Here is a 13,333-nt window from a genome sequence, read left to right as displayed (position 1 = left end):
AGGTCATCTGGATAAAGGTTTTGGGGATGGGGAAAGAAGGGAAACCCATGGACAATCAGTAAATGAGCCACTAATGTAGCTTGTATTAATGGTATGTTGCTTCAACCTGGATTTACAATCAATGGAATATTAAAATGCAATATTTTGAAGGGGATAGCCAACTCTAATCTCAAAAAAGTTCAACAGTATAACCAAATTGAAGTTCAACTCATTGACGGATTTCTAATCCATAATTCTAACATAGTAACTGTGGCAAAGCCAATGTGGCTGCCTGGCAGATGACTTGTAATGTGGAGCTAAATAACAGGTGTTGCCTTAGCCCCCACAACGGGTGCATAAAGGCCATCTAGAGGCGAGAAAACAGCAAACTAGAAGCATTCTGAACAAATAAGGAATAAATGCTTTGAAGAGTTTTTTTCCAGCGAGGCAGGATAAGTGGATCGAAGCCCTATTCATGTAAAGTGAACGCCAACACCTAACATCCAGACTTTTTAGCGTCCTCTCAGGTGTGAAGGATGGATGAGGGAGGTAAAAGAAAGGAGGGCAATCTTTTGATTGAAATGCAAATAAAAAAATTACAAATGTGTATGAAAGACATTTGTTCCTGTAAAAGCTGTGGAATTCAGTTAATCAAATCTGCAAGTCAAAGTTACTAGAAGCATAATTCTTCAGGTAACGAGATAAAGGTTACTTGTCCACAGGTTGATAGTTGAAATTGTTCATGAATCAAAAGCAAAAGGGTAAAATTAAGACTGCATTTCAATAGTGATCTTGGAATAGAAGGAACTGCAGTTCAATTCTGAAAGGGGAAAACATCAGAATGTATGCGGTTACCAAAAGCATACAGGTTAGACCTGGAGGTCTTTTTGGATCACAAACCCAAATTTGTAGAAGACAATACAAGTAGATCATGTAATGTGCAGAAAACAAACTCATGTTTTCACCTATACCCAGTGGCAAAAACAGTGCCATTATTCCAACAGCTTTTCTCCCAGCAGCCTGTAGAGCAGGCATGTTTTATCAGAAAGGCCTCAATAGCCATAAGTTTTCGCATTTCAGAAGGTCAAGAAACAGGTTCTCCTCTTAAAAAAATAAAAAGGGGGGCCTGCACTCTGCCTAGGAAATCAGGATGATCCTCTACTGCCATGTGGAACACGTTCAAGAACTAAAATCAATTTTGCAACAGGTTCACATAACAAAATCTCAAATTATCAGACATCATGTAAATATGGCCTAGGAAGGCATAATGGAACAACTATGATCAATTCCTAAGCAACCCTCTTCCTCTGGATAAATGATCATGGACATATGAAGGGGCAAAAAGCAAATATTCCTAAGAAATTGACTGTAGAAGTCATAGGAATAGAGCTCTCTCCTGCACACAGTAAAATTCAATCTACTTAATTGCAGGATGCTACAGGAAAAAGGCACATGCATTCATAACATCCAACTCCAGAATCAACAGTCCAGAGAAGGGGGATTTTATGAAAAGATGGATTCCCAATGGAAACAGACATTAAAAAAAAAAAAAAGGGTTTGGGGCATACCTCTGAAAGCGACCTCCTTCCACATGAGATGCAGTGGAAAATGTGTGGTGTGGCGTTCACCAAAGGTAGTGGAGTTCTGTGCACCCAGACCTCACTGGCTGGGTTGGGTCTTTTCAAATTATGTTACTGCTATTATAAAGTAAAGCTGTGTGTCTCTTTTTTTCTATGGAAATCTGACTTTACTATTAGTATAAGCGTATAATTACTGTTGGGCTCTCAGGTCAAAGGCAATAAAGGAATCAAGCATGTGAATTTATCAAAGAATTAATGGTGGAGAATTTGAGACATTCCAAGTTAACAAAATGCAAAGTCCAGATACATTTTGGATTGCCAAACAATATTCATACAAGGGATCTAGAACTCCCTGGAATGAAATGTTATCAGAAGTCTTCAGCAAGAGCTAGGCACATATCCCTGAAAGAGCAGTAGCCCCTGCACGGCAGTCGTTGGACCCTATTGCCAGGTGGGAACAATCAACCTATTTAAGAAAATGCTGCAGTGACTAGTAGTATCTACTACCAGAAATCAGTTTCTGTCTGGTGGGATCTCACTGATGAGGCCTACGTCTATGACCTCAAAGGGCAGGCAAAGACAAATTGTCATGGAAATGTATCAAGGCAAAACAGGTCTGGTCTCCTCTGGCCACAGGCAATACAAGTCAATTTGGCAATATGGTGCTATGGCGACATGGCTTTCACCACACAATCTTTTGCTAGTGCAATGTTAGCTGATTTACATGAGGAGCACTGGCAGTTCTCCCTAGTGCAGAATGCTTAACGCAGATACCACGGGGGCACCATTCATCCACAGTTCAGGGGCAAGCCACATAGGCATTCTCTCTTGCAGATGGGGGGAATGAGAGTGAGTGATGGTCCTCCTCCAACAGCAGCGATTTGCAAGCTGGACTGGGAGTGTAGAAACATTATTACGTGACCCCTCTTCCAATGATAGGAGGCTCAGTGAAATTAATGCGTTTTCCCTCGCTGCCCAGACATTCCCATCCCATCTTTTACAAATACTGCTGAGAATTACTTGTAAAATAAGAACATCAACAGGCACAATCTTAAGCTACAGAAAAGCCATGAACAAATTCATGCATTCAGTGCCCCATTTACCAAACTGAATCAGAAAATCAACAATTCTGCTTCAATATCTGGACCACACATTTATGAGTTTGAAATTGCAAACTTTGGTAAACTCCTAAACAGGTTAAAAGAAGACTAGAAAGCAACAGCACAGAATTCATCTAGAAAGAGGATGGAGGCCTGTTTGCCACCAATTCATCTGAGAATTTTCATGACAATCTAAAAACTGCTTTTTGTGTCAGGCAATTTGACATTCCTAACCATAAGGCTACATCTTGTGTACATGTCACTCCGCTTCTTCGAGACCAACTACAAATACCGGAGGCAAAGCCTCACTCCAAATGGTACATATATGAAAATCTAAACTGTTCAATCATACACAAAAATTAAATCACTTGGCTTCTTACCATCGATTCCATGTTCTGCAAGCCCTCATACAAATGCATAAGTCCCTGGGCGAGAGGTAGCTAAAGACAGTCATCCAGACCTCCCGTCGCATTACATGGGATACACCATTCATCAGCGGCAGAGAGTCTGGGGGCGGACTGATGGGCGGGGGCCTGATTACATGACGCTCCAGTGGAACACATTTTGTTGGAGATAAAGAAGGGGCTGGTCTAGTTATACTTCGTGGAGTGCTTGTGAGATTAGCAACAAAGTCTCTTGGAGTTCCGTTTAACCCTTTATTGAATGGATGCAGCCTTTCATCACTGAGGAAGGGCTGAATGGGCTCCTCATTTTCACTCTCTGGCTCCGACTTAATGGGTTGGTGATTTTCATTTGCAAGGCTATTCTCAGTCTTTTGTATTTCCTGCGTCAGCTCCTTACTGAGCTCTTTACTTAGTTCTTTAGTGGGAAGCTTCTTTCGCCGCCTGATCCTAAGTGTTTTCCTTTCCTCGGGTTCGCCCCCTTCAGTGCTGGGACCAGCGGTTGGAGAACTGGGCCTGGACTGGTCACTTTCTTGTGTTTGTGGAGGTGCTACTACTGGCAGCTCTTCTTCCGGCTCCTGTTTTAAACGCCTCAATGTCTGGGCCATAAGTGCTCGTTCTTCGGGGGTTTTCAATGATCTCCTCTGAAATAGGATCACAACAATCAGATTGACCTATACATTTTATGGAAACAGTACTTAAATGTATGCAACGGAATACATTCCTTTAACAAACAGTTGGAGGGATGAAATAAAGTGAAGCTATACAATTCTAATGGAGGTGTGTACTGCAGCCAATTAACCATCTTCCGCAATATTCACAATCACAAAATAAAATACACAATAGTGATGCAGATTTAGTAACACTAGTCGAGGTTTCAGAGAATTAGCAGGTTGCAACACAGGAATATAAAAACGATGCCCTTAATAAAGTAGAACTTTGGTATTGCAAGCAGAACATTTCTAAGTCAGCAGCATTTCGCAAACAAAGACCGGAATTTGCACAATCCACTCAGAATTTACTATGCCCTAAAAGTTATACCCAGTTTTGACACCATTCTTGGGGGGGGGGGAGGGAGGGGAAGAAAGCCTATAAAATACTTTCATACTGTTGAAAAGCGCTCATATCACTGAATGGAGAACAAAAGCCCCTTCCTTGCTTTACAAAATAGTGAGTCAATGAGAGCCTCTCATTGTCAGACTGAAGCCCAATGAACGTTTAGGATCCAAAACTTTTCCTTTCTATTCTCTATTTTCCGAAAGGTGGTTCCACCAACAATAAATGTGTAAATATTGAACATGTAACCATGCCAGCCTACAGTAAGTAACAAACAAGTTACTTACCTTCCGGATCACCTTATCTGATAGAGACTATATCTAGCCGCAGATTCCTTACCTTTAAATTTCACAGGCATCAGACTGGATGTAGAAGATTTTTCGAGCAGTACCCCTGCACGCCAGGAGGTGGCATTGATCGGCTTCGCATCCATTGTCGGCACCAGAATGACGTTGCAGTAGCTATACAGGCGCCACCCATGGCGTCAGTAACTTTTACACAACTTTCCATGCCAGAAGCCTGGAGCCATGAAGTGCACTGATACGGTGTTCCCAAACAAGGCCCCTGAAAGGGATCAGCCCTGACGCTAGAAATGTGTCCGCAGAACAGGGAGGATTGGGAAGGAAGTTGCGGCTAGATATAGTCTCTGCCAGATAAGGCGTTGCCGAAGGTAAGTAACTTGTTCATCTAATAGAGACTTCCAGCTGCAGATACACCTTTGAATAGATACTCAACCAATACCATCCCCGGAAGAGGGTCTGCAGACCAATTTAAACCAGAAGGGCCAAACAGGCTAAGTGATCATCCTTGCAGACCTGACTCTCCAGGAAATAATGTTTAGTAAACCTGTGCAGGGATGCCAACGTTGCTGCCCGACAGATATCCAGGACCGAAACTCCGTGTGCTAATGCAGTGGTTGCAGCTTTAGCTCTGGTTAAATGAGCTTGTAAGCCTTCAGGAGGCAGCTCCTTTGCCAATGCGCATCAGATCTTGATGCAGAGTATATTCCATCAAGAGATGGTGCGCTTCTGCAACACCCAACACTTCTTTTTGCGCCAACATACCCCACGAAGAGTTGGTTGTCCACCCGGAACTCATGAGCTCACAAGCTAAAACAACAATGCTCTTTTTGAGCCAAGACGGTGTAGTCGCTCCTCTTCTTTGGAAGGATGTGGAGGAGCATAGAAGGGGGACAAGGTGACCGATTGGCCCAAATTAAAGTATGCGCAGCACCAGTTTGTCAGGGCAAACCAAGAAAAAGGGAGGCATGGTTGACTAAGCCTGCAGTTTGCTCACCCTTCGGGCAAATGTAAATGCCACAAGAAATGCTGTTTTAAACATGACCAGCCAGAAGGGACAATTGTGAAGAGGCTAGAATGTGAGGACCACATTAAGGTCCCACTGAGACCTAATAAATGGAGAAGTGGGAACATATGTACAAGGCCATTCAAAAATCTATTTACAATAGGGGACTTAAATAAAGAGGGTTGCTCAGGCAGTCAGAAGAAGGCAGACAGAACAGAAAGATAACCCTTCAGAGTACCCAATGCAGAGCGCTGCTAGACGAGGGTAAGAATAAAAAGCAAAATATCAAGAAGGGAGGCAGAAAGTGTATCAATGGACTTTGCTGTACAATATGATACACATTGCTTCAAAAAGCTGGCATTAACAGCCTTGGTGGAGGGACGCCTGGCTGCCAGAATAACATTGCAGACTTCAGGAGGAAGGTCAAAATCTTTCAAGTGGTGCCACTCAATCTCTTCGCATGAAGCAGAAAGTTGACCGGTTCGGATGGAGGACCCTCCCCTGCTGCTGAGAAAGAAGATCCTCCAGAAGAGGAAGCCTGATCGGAGGATCGATGGCCATGCTCAGTACCTCTGAAAATCAGACCTCTGTGCCCAGTCCAGAGCCACAAGGTTGACTTTGGGCCCGGTCATTCCTGATCTTCTGGAGAACTCTGGGCAGGAGTGGTATGGGCAGAAAGGCCTAAGTGGGATGGGTATTCCCAGACGTGGGACCCGTGCTCACTACGCCACTGGAGTCAAGCTATCCTGGCTGATGACGGCTGATAGCCAGAAACCGGTCCTAGGATGCTTGATTCTGGTCCAGGGAAGACATGACTTGGCAGTTCGGGCTGGACTGTTCCCATGAGGCACAGGGTCAAGACTGATTTGCATATGGTCATGTCTGAACTGGGGTGGCGTAGTGGGCAAAAGAACGATGGATTTAACCCAGATCTCTTGACTGGGGGAGAATGTCTGCATTGTCAGCATTCCGTCCATCATTTGTTTGTTGTAACGCTTTTCGCCCTAAGTGGGATGGGTATTCCCAGACGTGGGACCCGTGCTCACTACGCCACTGGAGTCAAGCTATCCTGGCTGATGACGGCTGATAGCCAGAAACCGGTCCTAGGATGCTTGATTCTGGTCCAGGGAAGACATGACTTGGCAGTTCGGGCTGGACTGTTCCCATGAGGCACAGGGTCAAGACTGATTTGCATATGGTCATGTCTGAACTGGGGTGGCGTAGTGGGCAAAAGAACGATGGATTTAACCCAGATCTCTTGACTGGGGGAGAATGTCTGCATTGTCAGCATTCCGTCCATCATTTGTTTGTTGTAATGGGCAGAAAGGCGTATAGGAGGCCAGAGCTCCACTAGAGTAAAAAAACATTGCAGAGTGAGTGCCGCCTTCGAAACTACAGCATGCGAAACGGTTGACAGTGCGCGTTCATGGCATAGTCTAACAGATCTAACCAAGGCTCTCCCCACTGCTGAAAGAGACCTTGCACCACCTACAATTGGGGACACCATTCGCTATCCGCTAGGCATCGACAGCTGAGTTTGTCCGCCCTGGTGTTCAGAGAACCTGCCAGGCGTTGAACAAAAAGGGAAACACCCTGCTGTTCCAGCCATGTCCAGAAATGCAGGACCTCCTGACAAAGGGTTAGTGACCCCACCCCACCTGGTTTGTTGCAGTACCACATGGCAGTGGTGTTGCTCGTAAACACTTGTACCAACCTTTCCTTGATGAAGAGCAAAAAGGCCTTCAATGCCAATAGGATCGCGTGGAGCTCCAACAGGTTGATGTGGAGCCCAGATTTCGCCGGAGGCCAGAGTCCTCTGATCTCCACCTTTGCCAGATGACTGACTCATCCCAGGAGTGACGCATATGTCACTACTGCGAGATCTGATTGGGGAAAGGGAGAGGGGTCTGGGAGTGACCCAATTGCGGTTTGTTACCGACCAGCAGTCCCCTGGACCAAGTCAGAGAGATTCCCCTGATGCGGTGGCCACAGGAACCTCAGGCCTCACTGCAGAGGTTGCATACGCCATCTGGCATGTGTGACCAGCAGGAGGCCATGAGGCCCAGCAGCCTCAGTCAGTCGCACCGAAATCCAGGATAGAGGCTGAAACATCGATACCATAGCCAGAATATACTACACTCGCCACTCTGGAGGATAAGCCTGAAACTGCACTGTGTTCAGAACAGCTCCAATTAAAGGGAGTGTCAGAGGGAGTCAGGTGTGACTTCAGCACGCTGATAGTGAACCCCAGCGAATGTAGGAGGTCCACCGTAGCCTGGAGGTGGGAGACGACAGCCTGGGTGGAGCCCACTTCAACAGCCAGTCATCATGATAGGGGAAGACGGACACCCCTGATCTGCGCAAATGAGCCTCAACCACCGCCATCACTTTTGTGAACATATGAGGGGCGCTGGTAAGGCCAAAAGGGAGCACAGTGAACTGAAAGTGCTTACAGCCTCTGTGAACCACAGATAACGCCAATGGGCAGGTAGGACGGGGTTATGGATATAAGTGTCCTGCAAGTCCAACGCTACCATCCAGTAATCTGGGTCCAGGGCAGACAAGACCTGAGCTAGCGTGAGAATCTTGAATTTCTCCTTTTTGAGGATGAGATTAAGGGCTCGGGAGTCCAGGATAGGACACAGGCCCTTGTCCTTTATGGGGACTAGAAAGTAGCAGGAAAAACAACCACTACCTACATCTGGCCCCAAAACACTCTATGGCTCCCTAAGCCAAGAGAGCCATGACTTCCTTACAGAGCAGGGACAAATTATCCTCTGTCCGCATGTAGTAAGATGGAGTGAGGGGTGGTCTTGAAGGGGAGGGAGTAGCCCCAAAAAACAGCTGTCAGATGTTATGGACTGCCAGTGGTGGAGGTGATGGCAGATCCAACTGGACACCCATTATCGAAGATTACGAAGGTTGGAGGCTGCACCTGCCAGGGTGGTGGTAGCTGGACCAAACCGCTGGCTACCCAACCCATGAGGCCAGTAGGAACCATGTTCTGGTCCACGCAGGGACTGGGAAGTTTGAGCAGCTCAGTGGTTAGGCTAGGGTTGGCACAACTGAAAACCCCTTCTTTAGCTACGACTGGGGGATGATGTGGAGCGCCCCAGCACAGGGTCAGCTTTGTCGACGAAGAGAAAAAGACGAGTGTCATCAAAGGGCAAGTCCATAAGGGAAGATTGGACATCCCCCGAGAAACCAGTCATTCGTAGCCAGGCGTGGCGCCTCAAGGCCACCATTGAGGAAACCGCTGTCAAACGAGTCGGTCATCTCCAGAACGGATCATGAATTTGCTGCATCTCTCCCATCTATAATGGCTTGGGAGAGGATAACCAAGCCTCCTCCGGGACCTACAGCAGCACTTGCACAACCATATCCCACACCGTGTGGGAATAGCGGCCAAATAGGCATGCAGTGTTCACGGACCGTGACGCCTGGCTGGCAGAAGAAAGCATTTTCTTCCCCCCCAAAAAAGTCCAGCCTCTTGGATTCATAGTCCGGTGGTGCAGTAAAGAATACGCCCTGGGATTTGGAAGCTTGGACCACTAAGCTCTCTGGGGTAGGATGTTGGGCAAGGAAGTTTCGGTACCCAGGAGCGGGATGGTGGCAATGGGCAATCGTCCTAGTCACAGGAGCCTCTGTGCTGGGATTGGACAGGTTTCCAGAAGGACATCGGTGAGGGCCTCATTGAATCGGAATAGGGTTTCTGAGGAGCAGACTCCTGGTTGCAGCATCTCAGTGAAGAGATTAGGCTTCACAGCCACCAAGGGAGCTGAAGGTCAGAGACCTCAGCCGCTCTCTGCACCACCATAGCAGAAAAGCTTGCTCCTTCGTAGTCACTCTGGCATCACCCAGTTCCTTACACGAGTCCATTTGGTGCACACATGGCTGGTATTATAGAGGGTCCAGCGACCTCCTACTCCTCCCAGAGGCCTAGCCTGTAGGGGTAGGGCTCATAATTCGATCTAGGACCCAAAGGCCCTGCCGGCGTCGGGCAACTCCCCTCTGGCGCCTTGTCAGATTTGGGGATGATAATGGGACTGGTGCCCATGGCAATGGAAGCGTCGGGACCAGCATCAGGGAAGGTCGAAGTGGTATGACTGGCGCCTATCTGGATCCATTACTGGATCCATGGGGGCCCACAGGAGCAGGAGCCACTTGTGCGGAACTAGACCACTCTAGCAGGGCCCAAGGGTTCTCGACAGGGTCAAGACCACTCAAATATGAGACGCAGGGGCTCATAAAACTCTTAAAGTTGGGCGGGCTCGTTCCTGCTCCCGGATATGCGTGGAGAAGCAGAACAAACAGCTTCAGGGACCGATCCCTCAAAACCTTAGGCGCCATGACCCGGCAATCGGAGCACAACTTGGTGTCGTTCTCACACTTCAGGCACCACATACAGACATGGTGCGGACATTGCCCAGTAACCAGCTTCGTATGACATAAAACCTGTCCTATGTGATGATATCCTCGACACACTAGGAGGAAACTTCAAAAAACAGTCTAACAAAAGTTGCAAAATCCCAGCCAAAAAACAACAGCGAGTCTAGCTCTTCTTCGGAACAGCCCTGGCTGGCGCGGGCCATAAAGAACTGACATCAGCATACCTGGGTGGCGCCTATATAGGTACTGCGATGACAATGGCGCAGACGACAGATGCAGAGCAGATCTACGCCACCTACTGGCATGCATGGGTACTGCTGGAAAAATCTTCCAAATTCAGTCGGACGCCTGGGAAATTCAAAGGTAAGGAATCTGTGGCTAGAAGTGTATCAGATAGACAATTACTCTAGACTTTCCTGTTCAAATTACAGCACTTTACATTTTATGAAATTATTATAATAATTTAAATTTAAAAACAGAAAGGACCTTATTTAGTACACACTCCTAATCAGAGGGAAAAATGTTTTGAAAATACATGCCATACAAATCATTGGCATTAAATTTAACAAGTCAAAAGAAAAATCAGAATCTCATTACAGAAAATCCAATATTGATGCAACAAGACACTGTCAAACCTACAAGCATTGGGCATACATGTAGGTCTCATAATATTTAAACATAGCATCAAATATAACATCCATTTTGATAATCTCACCAATTAATTGGCTCAGCAGAAAAATGTCAGTTTTGAAAATGCCCATCTTTTAATAAACAGTGGTTTGATCACCACATGACTCTCAAAGAAAGTGGTTTGATGTCTTAATGTGATGTACACTGCATGTGGGCAGGGAAAGTTATGCTAGGCGACAGTGCTTGCCAAGTAACTAAGGCTCTAAATTCACATTCATCTTTACAGACATGGGATTTCTGCTGATGACACTCAAAACATTCTACTTGAGAGAAGGATGAGCTCTTCAGTGAGAAAACCAGTTCTCAGTATGTCAAAAATTTACATCAGCACCATTTACAAAACACGTCTACAGCCTCTGCAAATTGAAGGCTGTCAAATACTAGTGCACTTTTATTGCCAGGCAATCACAAACTTTCAGTAGGAGTACTTCCTTCTAATTAAAATAAGGAGAGACAGTTATCTCTGGTACTGCTGCAAGCCTAGCTGGAAAAGGCAATTTCACACATCTAAATGTTACTGTTTTTTGCACTTTCTCGGATATACTCGCTAATGTGGTAACTGCTTACGAATATGCTTTTTGATTTTTGTAAGCGGTAGTAGACTACAATTTGCACAGCGTTACACTTCAAAATTGGCACTTTCATAGATGGGGCCTACGACGCAGGATATACAATAGGACTGCTCACAATGAGAAACAGAATATAAAACTACTCCAAATTAACCAAATTCGAAGGCCCTATTTATAGCCAAGTGTGATCTAATTTGCATTGCTGAAATATAACAAATAACTTTAGAGGTTCTAAATCAAGAGGTGGTATTTTATATATTGTGGCCACTGATTTCTGATGACATACCTTACACACGTGAACAAATGTACACACTACTTCAGAGGTCTGGGAACAAAGGATTGAGATTTAGACTGACCTTTTAAAAGGCTACTGCCAAGCAAGCACCATCTGATGTAGGTATCCAACATTCAAACATGCCACAAATTAGCAGAGCAAAGGTGTGTAAAGAAGCAGTTGAGTTTTCAGGTCTACGAAACAAGATTTTTAACTGGTAGCATGCATACTCCCAGCCGAAAATGTTTGGTTCTGAATAGAAGTAAATTATTTTAGTTCGTACAGCCCCATGCCTCCTTTATGTAACACCGAAAATAAATCTATGAAGGACTCTGCCTTTGTGTGCAGGCTCAAAGACAAAATCCACTTTCTGAGAAAGTGTATTTGATCACCAAAAATGATATTATAAGAAAGGTATCTGGTAAGTTCCAAGCACGACAACTACATTATTAATCTAGATGGAACCTCTTCTAAAACCCTATTTAAAAGAGAAGAGCTGTCGTAGCTAGGTTTGCCAAGTGGTTTTCATGGACATTAAGCTGTAGTTGGGCACCCAATTTGATTAACTCTAGTAGCCAAACAAGATTTAGATACAGTACGAGATCAAAGAAGTTCCTCCTGGAAAGTCTTTGTAAATACACAGGAGTCCAATTAGAATCGCAGTGAAGAACACGTTACTTACCATCTGTAATGGCTTATCTGGTAGAGACTCTATCTAGGCTCAAACTCCTTACCTTAGAATTGTCCCCAGGCATCGGACTGGATCCGGAAATGTTTGTGAGCAGTACCCCTGCACACCGGTAGGTGGCGTTGTCTGGCTTATCGTGGCATCGTCTGCGTTGGAAATGACGTGTGCATGGCCTATATAGGCAACACTCCAGCATGCGGGCGTCAGTTTCTTTTCGCACCATTCCGAGCCAATAATGCAGAGCCACAAAGAAGACTGACCACAGATGTGGAAAACTAGGGCCCTGAAAGGGGGAAAAAAAATCATGTCTCCAGAAATCAGTTCGCAGAGCGGGGAGGTTGGGTGGGCCAGTAAGGAATCTGCAGCTAGATAGTCTCTACCAGATAAGACGTTACCGACTAAGTAACTTGTTTATCAGATAGACCTTTAGCTGCCGTTTCCTTACCTCAGTATAGTTACTCGAGCAATTCCTGCCCAGAGGTGGGTCCGCGAAACTGTTTCACACTAAAAAGTCCTGCAGGACCGAACGAGCAAAGTGCCCATTCCGACGGACCTGACTGTCCAGGCAGTAATGCTTCATGAACGTGTGTAGAGAAGTCCACGTTGCTGACTGGCAGATGTCCAGGACCAGAACTCTGCATTTTAATGCAGTGGTTGCACACTTAGCTCTGGAGGAATGAGCATGCAAGCCCTCAAGGGGTTGCTTCTTGGCCAATGCGTAGCAGACCTTAATGCAGAGCACGATACACCGGGGGATGGTTGATTACAGAACAACCTGCCCCACTTCGCTCCGACATACCCAACAAAGAGTTGGTTATCTTCCAAGAACTCTTGTGCGCAGAGACAACTTACAACCGCTTAATTCCCAACTATAAGGTAGGAAATATTTGCAGACCTACGGTGCCATCTAATGAGCACTTTAGCTCTTTGGGGATTGATCCCTATAACTTAATGCTACAGCGCAGCTGCTTATTTATGCATATATACATATACACACACACACATATAATACCCTTTCAGGCATAGAGGGACGTATTAATTATGCAAAAAAAGAAGCAGATAACACTGGGTAGTTCTGAAGTTTAGGTGGAAAACAGCTCAAGTCAGGAGCACTCTCAACACCAGGGACACTCTAAATTTGCTCACCTCAAATGTCCGCTTTTCTATCAAAGTCTTTAAGCATAGAATTGACACAGTGCCATCCACGGCAAGATAGAAAGGGGCTAAGTCTTTTGCCATTTCTACAGCAAAGTCTTTAAGCATACGATTAGCGCAGTGCTATCCATGCCGAGCTGTAAAATG

The 13,333-nt window shown here is 45.6% G+C and overlaps 1 protein-coding gene across 6 annotated transcripts in view; it reads right to left on the bottom strand.

The window, feature by feature from the left end:
* Positions 1 to 13,333, bottom strand: part of KDM2B (lysine demethylase 2B) — a 759,008-nt gene that overhangs the window by 113,913 nt on the left and 631,762 nt on the right. For all 6 annotated transcript variants that reach the window (XM_085636000.1, XM_085636002.1, XM_085636001.1 and 3 more), the window contains one exon: positions 3,040 to 3,704. In XM_085636000.1, the coding sequence (XP_085492126.1) occupies positions 3,040 to 3,704 (665 nt within the window). The remainder of the gene's footprint in view (positions 1 to 3,039; positions 3,705 to 13,333) is intronic.

The sequence above is a fragment of the Triturus cristatus genome, chromosome 11, assembly GCF_964204655.1.
Source record: "Triturus cristatus chromosome 11, aTriCri1.1, whole genome shotgun sequence".
Lineage (NCBI taxonomy): Eukaryota > Metazoa > Chordata > Amphibia > Caudata > Salamandridae > Triturus > Triturus cristatus.
The sequence above is the reverse complement of the archived record's forward strand: the minus strand, read 5'-3'. Positions and strand labels throughout refer to the sequence as shown.